Source organism: Arachis stenosperma, chromosome 10 (assembly GCF_014773155.1).
Source record: "Arachis stenosperma cultivar V10309 chromosome 10, arast.V10309.gnm1.PFL2, whole genome shotgun sequence".
Lineage (NCBI taxonomy): Eukaryota > Viridiplantae > Streptophyta > Magnoliopsida > Fabales > Fabaceae > Arachis > Arachis stenosperma.
In genome coordinates this window covers 9,363,363-9,376,336 of record NC_080386.1, presented here as the reverse complement: position 1 = coordinate 9,376,336, position 12,974 = coordinate 9,363,363, and the positions used below count along the sequence as shown (strand labels likewise).

The 12,974-nt window shown below is 37.9% G+C and overlaps 1 protein-coding gene across 24 annotated transcripts; it reads right to left on the bottom strand.

Moving 5' to 3' along the window:
• Window positions 1-6,692: 6,692 nt before the first annotated feature.
• LOC130956429 (nodulation receptor kinase-like) lies at window positions 6,693-10,187 on the bottom strand. Of its 24 annotated transcripts, none has more exons than XM_057883471.1 (9): window positions 9,786-10,187; window positions 9,587-9,696; window positions 9,386-9,437; window positions 9,155-9,199; window positions 8,723-8,912; window positions 8,315-8,447; window positions 7,978-8,090; window positions 7,581-7,724; window positions 6,693-7,266 (listed from the first exon to the last, which is right to left on the bottom strand). In XM_057883471.1, the coding sequence occupies exons 2-7, from the start codon at window positions 9,587-9,589 to the stop codon at window positions 8,049-8,051; spliced, it is 465 nt and encodes a 154-aa protein (XP_057739454.1). In that variant the 5' UTR covers window positions 9,590-9,696; window positions 9,786-10,187; the 3' UTR covers window positions 6,693-7,266; window positions 7,581-7,724; window positions 7,978-8,048. The 24 variants fall into 24 exon arrangements, 7 of the variants coding, with proteins under 7 accessions (XP_057739454.1, XP_057739452.1, XP_057739453.1 ...); XM_057883469.1 differs by having other exon boundaries at window positions 7,960-8,090; window positions 9,786-10,186; XR_009077111.1 differs by adding an exon at window positions 8,913-9,002 and having other exon boundaries at window positions 6,693-7,724; window positions 7,960-8,090; window positions 8,723-8,830; window positions 9,386-9,696.
• Between the last annotated feature and the right edge of the window lie 2,787 nt (window positions 10,188-12,974).

Sequence of the window (12,974 nt, the reverse complement as noted above, 5' to 3'; positions counted from 1 at the left end):
ATTTCTTTCGAGATGAAACATTCCAGGTATTAGGTAGGATTTTACCATCTATTGATTCTAGTTTGTACGCTCCATTGCCGAGTACTTCTGCTATTCGGTATGGACCGTCCTAATTTGCGGTGAGCTTCCCATGGGATGGTGGTTTCCAAGCAGTGTCTATCTTGCGAAGTATTAAGTCACCTTTCCCAAATAATCTGCTTTTTACCGTTTTGTTGTATTGGCAAGCTAGTGCGTGCTGTGCCGCACGTTGTCGTAATGTGGCGATGTCTCTTATTTCTTCAATGATATCTAGTTCGGATCTCCGAGCTTCGTCTTGATTGCCGAGCTGGGTTCTGATTGAGCTCTGAGAAATCTCCAGTGGTATCATAGCTTCAGACCCATATACTAGTCTGAACGGTGTTTCTTTTGTTGATGACTGTGGGGTTGTATTGTATCCCCAAAGGACTTCAGGTATTAGCTCGGCCCAGAGGCCTTTGGCGTCATCTAGCTTCTTCTTCGGTGCATGTAAGATGACCTTATTTGCGGCCTCTGCTAGTCCATTCGTTTGAGGGTGTTCAAATGAGGTGAAATGTTGCCTGATTTTAAGGTTCTGCAAAAAAGATTGAAATTTCTGATCTGCGAACTGGCGACCATTGTCAGTTATGATATGGTGAGGTATTCCAAAATGGCAAATGATATTTTTCCAAACGAAAGAAATCATTTGGTGGGATGTAATTCTTGCTAAAGGTTGGGCTTCCACCCATTTTGAGAAATAATCGATTCCTACTATGAGAAATTTTACCTGACCTGGTGTCGTGGGGATCGGACCGAGTATATCTAACCCCCATCGGTTGAAAGGCCAACTGATATCAGAGTGATGCAGCTGCTCGGCAAGAATGTGTACCAGTGGTGCATGTTTCTGGCAATTGTTGCAGGTCCGAATTTTGTGTTGGCTATCTTGCTTTAAAGTCGGCCAGAAGAAACCGGCGCGAAGGACTTTTGATGTTAAGCTCCGAGCACCAGTGTGTGTTTCGCAGATTCCCTCATGTGCCTCAGATAATGCTATATCGGCTTCGGGCTTGTTAAGGCATTTTAGCAATGGGCGAGTGTATCCTCGTCTATACAGGGCTCCATTGAGTAATGTGAAGGAAGATGCTTGTCTTCAGAATTTTTTGGTATTTTTGACCTCTGCTGGTATATGACCTGTTTGTAAATATTGTATGAAGTCGTTCCTCTAATCCTTTTCCTGTGTAACACTTAACACATTTGTTAGAGTAACACTTGGAGATGTAATGGTGAATTGATGTAATGTAGATAAGTCAGATTGTGTGCTGCTGAGCTTAGATAAAATGTCAGTCCTTTGATTTTGTTCTCGTGGTATGTGTTGTATTTCAAATTTGGAGAATTTTGAACTTAATTTTTTCACTAATAGTAGATATTTAGATAGAAGAGGGTCCTTTACCTGAAAAAGGTCATTTACCTACTGTACTATTAGTAAAGAGTCACAATATACCTTTATTGCCAATATGTGGAGATCCAAACAAAGTCGGAGTCCGGCGAGTAGTGCTTCATATTCGGATTGGTTGTTTCTTGCTTTGAAAGCTAAGTGTAAGGAATGTTCCAGTATAAAGCCATCTTCGGCCTCTAGACGGATTCCAGCTCCACAGCCCCCATTATTGGAGGACCCGTCCACGTATAAAGTCCATTGCTTTGTATGGTCCTCTTCTATGGTATTGTAAGCTTGACAATAAAATCGGCCAAGAATTGAGACTTAATTGGTCCTCTTGATTGATGCCTAATATCGAACTCAGACAATTCGATTGCCCACTTTATAAGACTGCCTGCAATTTCTGGTTTGTGTAATACCTGTCTTAAGGGATGATCTGTTCTGATGTAGATTACATGACTTTGGAAATAAGGTCGGAGTCGTCGCGCCGAAAATATTAGAGCTAAGGCAAGCTTTTCTATCCTCGGATAGTTGAGCTCAGCGTGTTGGAGAGTTTACTGAAAAAATATATCGGATGCTGAATTTTGTTCCTTTCTGTAACAAGAGCCAAGCTTATCGCCTAATCAGTAACTGATAAATATAAAAACAAATCCTCCCCTTGGAGGGGTTTTTGCAGAATCGGCGGTTGTGAGAGAGTTGTTTTGATTTTGGTAAAAGTTCTCTCACAGTCGTCGTTCTATTGAAATTTGGTTTTCTTTTTTATCGTTTGAAAAAAAGGAATAGATGTTGAAGCTAGGCATGGAACAAATCTTGAAAGGGCGGCAAGTCTTCCTGTAAGGCGTTGTACTTCTTTGACTGTCGTTGGGCTTGCCATATCCAGAACTGCTCGGCATTTGTCTGGATTTGCCTCAATTCCCCTGCGTGTTAGTAAAAATCCTAGAAACTTACCCCCTTGAACGGCGAATGCGCATTTCTCGGGGTTGAGGCGCATGTTGTAGAGGCGTATTTCGCCGAATATTTCTGCTAAGTCATCAATATGGTTCTTTCCGATCTGTGTCTTAGCGATCATGTCATCAACATATACCTCAATGTTTCTGCCGATCTGTTTGGCGAAGACCTTGTCCATAAGACGTTGATAAGTTGCACCTGCATTCTTTAATCCAAATGGCATAACTTTATAACAGTAGTTACCAAAATCAGTAATAAATGCCGTTTTACTTTGATCGGAGTGGTGCATGAGGATTTGATTATACCCCGAATACGCATCCATAAAACTTAAGGTAGCATAACCTGAGGTGTTATCTACCAAAGAGTCTATCGATGGTAAAGGATAAGAATCCATTGGGCATGCTTTGTTTAAGTCAGTAAAGTCGACGCACATGCGCCACTTACCGTTTTGTTTTCTTACCATTACCACATTGGCCAGCCAGGTAGTAAATCTGATTTCTTTGATGAATTCTGTGTTGATGAGCTTTTGGGTTTCTTCTAAGGACACCCTTTTCTTTTCTTCACCGAGCTTTCTTTTCTTCTGCTGTACTAGTCGGGCGGACGGGTTTATAGCTAGTTTGTGGCTGATGATTTGGGGGTCGATGCCGAGCAGGTCTGAAGGTGTCCATGCAAATAGGTCGGATTGCTCTTGTAGGAAGGTAGTGATGGCCTTTAGTTCTGATAGGCTGATTGACGTACCTACATAAGTAAATTTATTAGGATCATTATTAAAATACACTTTCTGTAAGTCGTCCGATGGTTTTGGGCGTTCAAGAAAGTCAGCTCTTGGATTAAGGTCGGCTAGTGTGTGGCTATTGGTGGTAAGGTCAACATTGTTGACTTGTTTCCTTGAATGGTTTTGGAGTTTCATGCTGATGTTGTAACACTGGCGTGCCTCTTTATGGTCTCCGTGGATTGTTACAACTTGATCGTCTTGCAGAGGAAACTTAACACACAGATGAACTGTACAGACAATTGCACCAAACTTATTTAAAAAAGGTCGGTCAAGTATAAGATTATACGGGATAAAACAATCAACTACTAAATATTGAATGTCATATGTTTTTGAAAGAGGATGCTCACCCAGTGTGGTTTGTAACCACACTGAACCCAATATTAGAACTCGCTCTCCTGAGAATCCGACCAGGTCTCCTCCTGTTGACTAGAGTATGTTGTCACTGAGCTTCATTTTTTGGAATGTAGAGTAGAACAAAACGTCGGCGCTGCTCCCGGGATCTAGGAGTACTTTTCTAACCAACAAATCTCCCAGTTGAAGAGTCATGACCACTTGATCATCTAAGTTTTGTATGCTGGAATCGAAATCGACGTGTGTAAAAGTTACTTGTGGTGGTTGATTTGTCGTTTCAGCCTCCTGTTGTAGTCCATTCACCGAGTATATTGCTCGGAATGATCTTTTTCTGGCCGAATTTGAGGATCATCCACTTGCGTATCCTTCTGAAATACAATTAATTATACCTCGTGGTTTTACGTATTGGTTTGAATGTACCTTCTCTTTTCCTCGGTTTTATTGGTCGGACGAATCGTTGATTGTGGAAGGTGTGTTGCGTTTTTGGATGTGACCCCCAATGTATTTGTCAAGGTGCCCCTGCCTGGCTAGGCGTTCTAGGAGGTCTTTGGCCACCACACAGTCGTCGGTGTTGTGGCCGTGTTTCTGGTGGAAAGCACAATATTTAGACTTGTCCACGTTCTTTGTATCTTGATAGGTACCGGCCTTTCTTGGTGGCTTGATTAGCTTTGAATTTAAGATCTCTTTAATTATGTCTTATCGCTTAGTGTTGAACTGCGTATAGGAATCAAATCGAGGGGTTAGTTTAAAATTTTTCTTAGTGCTTGGGGCCTTATCTTCATCTCGGTAGTTTGTCTTCTCAGATTTCCGAGCTTGTCTGAGTTCTTCGATATCAATTTGGCCTTTTGCTTTCTCGTAAAACTCTGCAAGGGTCTTGGGCTTGGCTACTGCGATAGTCTCCTGGAACTTTTCAGGTCAAAGTTTGCTTTTGATTGCGTGTAAGTGAACCTCGGGGTGGAGGTTAGGTATACTGATGGCGACTTTGGTTAAGCGGGTCATATAGTCCTTTAAGCTTTCATTCGGTCCCTGTTTGATCGTATTCAGATAATCGGAGTCGTGCAGGTAAATCGCGGATCCAGCGAAGTGTTCTTCAAATAGCTTCGCCAACTGCTGAAATCGCGAGATAGAACCTGCAGGCAAAGCACACAACCAATCAAGTGCAGGACCATCTAAATAATTTGGAAAACAGTGACATAAAACAGTATCTGATGCACCATTGACGATCATTATTGATCGGAACTTTTTCAGAAATTTCTTCGGGTCTCCGAGCCCATCATAAGGTGTGAGGGTTAGTGGCAGGGTGAATCTCTTTGGCAGTTCGAAGTTCATCACTTCTTCTGTGAAGGGTCCTACAAGTTCGTCGGACTCTCCCTTTTCATCTTCAGGTTGAACTTCCTCAACTCGGATAGTCTCCGAGACATGAGAGGGCTGGGAATGATGCTCATTATCTTCTGATCGCTGTTGATGAGTGTCGTTATTTTCTATCTGAGCATGGTTCAGTTCAGCGATTTGAGCAGCCATTATTTGATTTTCGTCAGCCATTCGTTGATTGGCTTGCTGTAGCTCGGTTACCATCCGCATAAGTTCGGATAGTGAAAAGAGGTGGTACGTCAGACTTGGGTGTAAGCGAAGGTAACGGGACCAAAAAGAAAGAATCGATTTCCTCGGCCCCACGGTGGGCGCCAATTGATCTTGCCTGCAAAATAGATCGGCTCCAACTATCTGGTATCAACCGAGCTATATCCTCGGAGGCTGAACGTCCAACGCTTGAGTCTGAGCTTTTTCTTCGTGTTGTGGTGTGAAAGCACGAGCAATGAAGAGGAGGGGGGAGTGTACCTGCAAAGGCACTCCAAAGTTTAAGTCAGTATATTGTCTTGTTCGAACTTATCCGAGAAATATTTTACCTTTCTTTATATAGTGGGTTCTCATTGTCCGTTGCATCCTTTGTCGTAACGTCGATTTTGGAACAGTCAATAATGTCATTGATTACTGAGCCGTTTTGTACGTCGGTTATGATCTTACCAAGTTATGGCTCATAAAATCCGAGTTGTAACGGGTGATAATGAGTTATAGCTCATATCGATAACGATTATGAGGCCGAGTTATAGCTCATATAATGACGACCATATCAATAAATATAAAGGTTTACCGATTTCTGGCCTTTGCAATATTGGTGGTGATGCTAGGATGACCTTTAACTCAGAAAAGGATTTCTCACAATCCTCGTTCCATTCAAACCTTTTGTTTTTTTATATTGTTTGGAAGAAGTGATATGATCGGTCAGCCACAGTAGGCAGGAAACGTGATAGGGCAGCAACTCTTCCTGCTAACTGTTGGACCTCATTGACTGTCCTTGGGCTTGTCATATTAAGTATGGCTTAACATTTCTCGGGGTTGGCTTCAATTCCTCTTGAAGTTAGCATAAAGTCGAGGAACTTTCCTCCTTGCACCCCGAAAGCACATTTTTCTGGATTTAGTCGCATGTTATATGCTTAGATTTGGCCGAATATCTCTAGTAGGTCGGTGCAATGTGAATCTTGTGCTGACGTCTTTGCGACCATGTCATCTACATAAACCTCAATGTTCTGACCTATTTGTTGTTGGAAGATTTTGTCCATTAGCCGCTGGTAAGTGGCACCTGCATTCTTTAGGCCAAACACTACAAAAAAAAATCACTTTTAGCGGCCATTTATTTTACTTTTAGCGACAATAAAAATAGCTGTTAATACATTTACCGGCAATTAGACATTAGCCGTCTTATGCTTCGTCGCTAAAAGACTTTAGCGGTAATTATAACATTTGTCGGTAAATACCTTTTTAATGGCCGCAAGAAATATATAACTTATAGCGGCCATTTTCTTGGCAATTTATATGACCACCAAAAGTAATTCTAAGATTGCAATATTATTCACTTTTAGTGGCTATTACTATTGCCACCAAAACTCATTTTACCGGCAATTTATATGGCCACTAAAAATAATTCTAAAATTGTAATGTTCACTTTTAGTTGCCATTATTATTGCACTAAAATCTTAAAACTTTTTTAATTATACCCACTCTTTTAAAAATAAAAACCTATCTTTTTTTAATTTTAAATTATTTTTATTAACAATTATTATTATTGTACATAATATAAATATACTAAAATTAATTATTATAAAATAAAATAAATTTAAAATATTTATACACAAATTTTTCTTAAAAAATAATAAAATATAATACAAATTTAACCAACATAAATATTATATGTCTATATTACATCAATTATTAGTACATAGCTAATGATAAAAAAATAAATGAGTATTTTATATCATGATCATGATAAGTACTAGAAATGCAGATCCTAATGGCATTACAAATACCAACAACAACAATGTCTCTCAATCTTCTTTAAAGCTTCCCTCAGCAACTTTGACCGCAAAATTGCACAGATGCTACATGGCTTCTTTGCAATTAACTCGACAATCTTCTTCACAACAAGATCCTCAAAGGGTAGTAGTGCCCAATAATAATGATAATCATAATAATAATAATAGCACTAATAGTAACTACTCCAAAGTGCAAATTAGTGATAAAGGTGATTTAATTGTCATAATAAAAGAGAACACATGATGAGAAAGAGGTGAAACAAGATTCGGAGCCAAATTGGATTGTCAAAAAAGTTAAGGTTATGGATAAAATTGTCTGCAGTTCAAGCCACTTGAAGAAGATCACATTGACCAAATGATTGAGGAGCTTCTTCATTATGGCTCTATTGAACTTTGTTCTGTTTTTTCACACCAAGATATTTAATTTAGTAATCACTAATCAAGCTATGTTATTTCTATTTATTTTATCTCGTATATTAAATTGATATATTTTTATATCACTGAGTGATATATGAGATTTATATAGTGTAGTAAATGAGTTTTTAGAAAACTTGCTCTGCCCTTTCTAGTAAATGAGTATTTTTACCCAATGCATGAAAGTAATACACATTGGAGACAGAAACAAAAACACAATTTCTATGTAACACTTGACAAGCACACACTAACACAACCAAAACAGAACAACAAAAATGTTAGTATGTTAGCATGTTACCCTGCATATGGTTTGAATTCCCGGAAGGATTTAAAAGTGACTTGACTTGAAAGAAGTTGGCACCATTGAGCAATCCTCCTAAGCTTTTCATGCAGCATTATCTTGCTATTGCCATCCTCAGCCTCTGATGGCAAAAAGCTTGATCTGAAATAAAACATTTTCTTAATTAGTTTTGTTGCAATGCATATTGAGAAAAATTCAACATCTTTTTTTTTTCAGCTCCATTGAACTCAAAGGCAATTAATAGTGCCTAGAGAACTCACTGTCCACACAAAACAAACACAAACTAAATTTTCATTTCACATTTAAGTAGTGAATTACAATAAATATAGTTCTCAAATTAACACAGTTGACAGAGTGAGGGAAAAGGACGCAAAACCTGGCGATGAGACCATACATGATAGTGCTTGGCATCAATAGAAAGTAACTTCTTGGTGAATTGAAGTTCAATGTTTCTAGCATCAGGCCCTAGTTTCTCAGCAACCCATCATCTATAATGCCTACAAACATCTGCCATCAACATCAATTCTTGTAAATTCTTGGAGCAATGTGAGATCCAAAAACTAGTCAAAATAAAATAAGTAATAATTTGGAGATCACAGAAACAGTTTAGCCTACATACGAAGTTCTATGATTAGAAAATCACATAATTGAAAAAGTCTAAGCAAAAATGGAATGCATTTGTAGGTGCAATAAGGTGAAACTAGTCTCATGTTTTTGGAGTTGTTCCGTACCCATTCAATCAAACTCCACTCATTTCGCGGTCTGTGGATATTGAGAGGCTCCCGGCCACTCACAATTTCAAGAAGAACCACACTAAAGCTGAAGACATCACTCTTTGCAAATAATTGCTGGGTTGTGTAGTACCTGCATATTTAAAATATTTGCTACAGACTCTTGCTTGTATGTAATGCAAAAATTGTGCATCACATTCTTATCACATTTTGGGTGAACCACTAGATTAAGTTTAATAACTAGTTCTCCATATTTAAAGAAAAACTCCTAACAACTAGATTACAATAATTTTCACGCCTGATATGACCCGTGATAACACAGAATGCAGCAGAAATAAATATTTTGCTCCCAAAGTTACTAAGAGATCAGTATAATAAATTAAGGCAAAATCCTAGAAGTGCACGTACTCAGGGTCAAGATATCCTGCAGTTCCTTTTACTTCAAGCGAAACAGCACTGTCTCCTTCCTGTGGAGCATATTTTGAAAAACCAAAATCTGCAACCTTAGCACACATGCTGTGATCCAAAAGTATATTACTTGATTTCATATCCCTGTGAATTATAGATTGCTCAAGGAACGAGTGCAAATATGCCAAACCTGTTCAACCAGAAATCTAGTAAATATTCCTGTGGTCCCAACATCTTGTATAGCAAAGCAAGAACACTCCACATTCTTCAGGTCCCATTACTTTATAAGTTTATGACATATGAAAGCAGAAAAAAGAAAAGGATAGTCACCAAAAAAAGAAAAAAGAAAAGGATAGGAACTTACTACACTTGGAGAAGACTTCCAATTGCAATTACATTTATTATGTTAATAACATTTAAGAACTATTTTACCTATCTGCATCTGAAGAACGTTGCTGAAAACAAGCCCAATAACCCCTGTAGCAATTCAAATTAATCGAATTAAACAACTAATTAATTTCTAACCAAGAACAAATTCACCATAAATTCAGAGCTAATCGACTATAAAAAAAGCAAAGATATAACTTCTCAAAAACTATATTTTTTTTCTTTTTTTTTGGTTATAAATACAAACACAAAATTGAAATTGAACTAAAGTATTACCTTGTAACCGGATCTTAAATCCATCTTCATGGATCACAGAGTTCACCAGAAACTAATTCAATACACAATGATGATTGAGGATTGAGGATTTATTAGAACCCTAGAAGAATTCGATTTTGTTCATGCTCATGGAGCACACACACATTTATGCAAGCATCTCGAGTGCAAATGGAAAATTGGAGAGTAGAAGCTGAAACTCACCATATCTGATAGTTTTTGGAGTTATTGGCGGCTATACACTCAATAAATTCCAATTCATCATGCAATTCAACTTTCAGCGACTCCAGCAACAACTGTCGAAAATGCCACACCTGCAAAAATATGAACAAAAATTAAGTTACTCCGTTCCGTAGTAATCAAAATTAGAGATCTCATAATCGGAGAAATTGAAGATAAAAACCTAAATAAAAAACAATCAGAGCGGTTAAAGTGACATTGAGACCGAAATCGAGATCTGAAGATTGTATGAGCGCGCAAGACCGTGAGATTAGCGACAGTGCATGTGGCAAAAGTGAGAATCTGATCAATAACCTCCCCAACCTCCGCGTCGGACTCCCCTGCCACCATTAACGATGGTTTAGAAGATGAAAGTGCTGTAGGGGGAAGATGAAAATACGAAGAATGATCAATTTGAATGAGTGTGAATGATTGAAGGATGATGGACGGTCGTCAGCAATGGTAAGGCCTACGGCAGTGATCGGCGATGGAGAGAAGAGGTTGAGGAGTTTCTCTCGTTTGGTTATTTGGGACAATTTCTGAGCCAACTGAATTAGGATGATGAGACAAAAAAAATATAATAAAAAATTAATGGCAATATTGATAATGGCCACTATTAATTTAGAGAGAATATGATTAAAAGTATAAAAACTAATAATTTAATGGCAATAGTGGTAATTGCCAGTATAATATATATAATAACGGCAATTATATATATAATAACGGCAATTATATAATTACCACAATAACATAGCTTAAACAAGAGAAATAGTGGCTATTATATTATTGTCGCTAAATATTTGTCCCTAAAACTAATTTTTTTTGTAGTGAAAAGGCATTATTCTATAACAAAAATTACCATGTTTCGTTATAAAAGCCGTTTTGCTTTAATCTTCTGGATGCATTAAAATTTGGTTATAACCAGAGTATGCATCCATGAAGCTCAAACTATTGAATCCAGAAGCACTATCAACCAACCAATTGATCAATAGAGGGAAGTTGATAAGCATTTTTAGGGCAGGTTTTGTTAAGGTTCATAAAGTCGACGCACATGCGCCATTTACCTAAACTTTTTCTTACCATTACCACATTGGATAGCTATGTTGTGAATCTGATTTCTTTTATAAAATCGGCCGTGAGTAATTTGTTGGTTTCTTCAAGCGATGCCTTCATCTTCTCTGTTTTGAGATTTCTTTTCTTCTGAGCTATTGGCCGAACTGTTCTGTCAATAGCCAATTTGTGGCATATAACATCAAAGTCTATTCTGGGCATGTCAGTTAGGGTCCATGCGAATAGGTCTGCATTACTCCAGAGTATGGTTATTAGCTTCAATTTTTCTTTGCCTGTTAGGGCCCCTCCCATATAAGTGAATTGGTCCTCAGAATCAGTCAGTCTGACTTTCTCGAGGTCGTCCATCGGCTAAGGTCTTTCCTTGAAATCTTCTCTGGGGAGCTCGGACAAGGAAGGTAGTTTATTTGTGTTGTATACTGCCTGGACCTGTAATGGTGAATTCATTTTTTCCGAGCTTTGCTTCAGGCTTGCATTGTAACTGCCGAGCTTCCTGGTGGTCGGCGTGTACAGTGGCTACTTTGTTCTCCTGCATAGAAAACTTAACACAAATGTAAGGTAGATACTACTGCCCTGAAAGCATTCAGAGCAGGTCTTCCAAGAATGATATTATACGAACTGGAGCAGTCTACTATTAGGGATTGAATATCAACTGTTCTTGACAAAGGGCTCTCTCCTATTATCGTCTTTAGTCAAATGTGCCCCAAAATGTAGACCCTTTCTCCAGAGAACCCAACTAACTCTCTAGAGGAGGGTTGTATGGTTTTTTTACATAATTTTATTTTTTAAAAGTAGAGTAAAATAAGATGTCGGCACTGCTGCTTGGGTCCATTAAGATTTTTCTTACCAATAGTTCTCCAATTTGGATGGAGATTACTATCGAGTCGTCGAGGTTTGGGCTTGTTGAGTTGAGGTCTGACTGGGTGAATGTTATCGCCGGGCTTATTGTGTTTCCCTTTTTTGGATACATCGTACCTTCAATTGCTAGCATTTCTCGGTAACTTCGTTTTCTTGCCGAGATTATTTTGCCGCCCCCTGCGTATTCTCCTATACGCAGTTTATTATACGTCTTGGTGGGTCAAGAGTTGTCCACTTCCCTTTGTCTTTTTCTGTTGATGTTAGGGATGGCAACGGGTCCCCATGGGGGCGGGGACATGCCCTCTGCCCCCAATATCTGCCCCCGTTCCTGCCCCGTCCCTATGACGGATAACGGGGACCCCGTATCCGCCGGGGACCTGGGTCTCCGCGGATATCCGCGGATTTTTGTAAAAATTAGTAAAAATTAAAAAAAATGAAAAAAATTAGAGAAAATCAAAGATAATCTTCAATTATCATTACAAACATAATATCCATAGTCTTTAAAGACTTAAATAGCAATAACAACAAGCATAAACATCTAAACATATCCATAAACAACCAAATATTACATAAACAACCAACCATATTCATAAACAACAAAATAAAGTTCATAACATCATAAAAACAGAATTCCACCATCTCAATCTTCCTTTCATCCTATAATGGTAGTGATGGTAAATTCTGACTTACTTGAATCCTACATTGACATAAAAACAATTTAAAGTTAAAATCATATAATAACTCAATAAGTCAAAAATATAAATTATAAATTATAAATTAAAATTGAGCTCTCCAAACTATTCAAATAACACTACTTAGATATGAACACGATATTAGTTAAAACTGTTTGTTCTAGTGAAACAGATCAAAGAATAAAAGAACCGGAAGCAGGGTAGTAAATTAGAGTCTAAGTCGTTAACCAATTGGGTTATATACTTATATTCTGTTTCTATCCTTCTTCTAAGCTTTATATATGCAAATATTGTTTATCAAATTATTTTGCAATGACTTTTAAAAAGAATGAAACCATTTGGACTTAACATAATAACCGTTTATGCAAAAACAAACATGGCACCGATAAACTATGAGGCATAGTTTTGAACCAAAAATATAAATTACACAACCAGAATCCAGAAATTTATAGTCAGAAAATCATTAACCTAATCAGAAATTCAGAAATTCATTAACCAAATCATAAATTCATTAACCTAATCAGAAATTTAGAAATTCAGTAACCTAATCAGAAATTCAGCAACTCAAAACTCAAAAATTCAGAAATTCAAAACACAAAAATTCATATTAATAGGAATCTCGTTAATTCAGAACACCCAAATTCGTTAACCTAATTTAGAAATCTAAATTCAGAAAAGGGGATGGAAGACCAGCGAAGACCAGGGCTGACTTACCTGAACCTGATGGAAAAAAGGGGAAGGAAGACCAGCGTCCA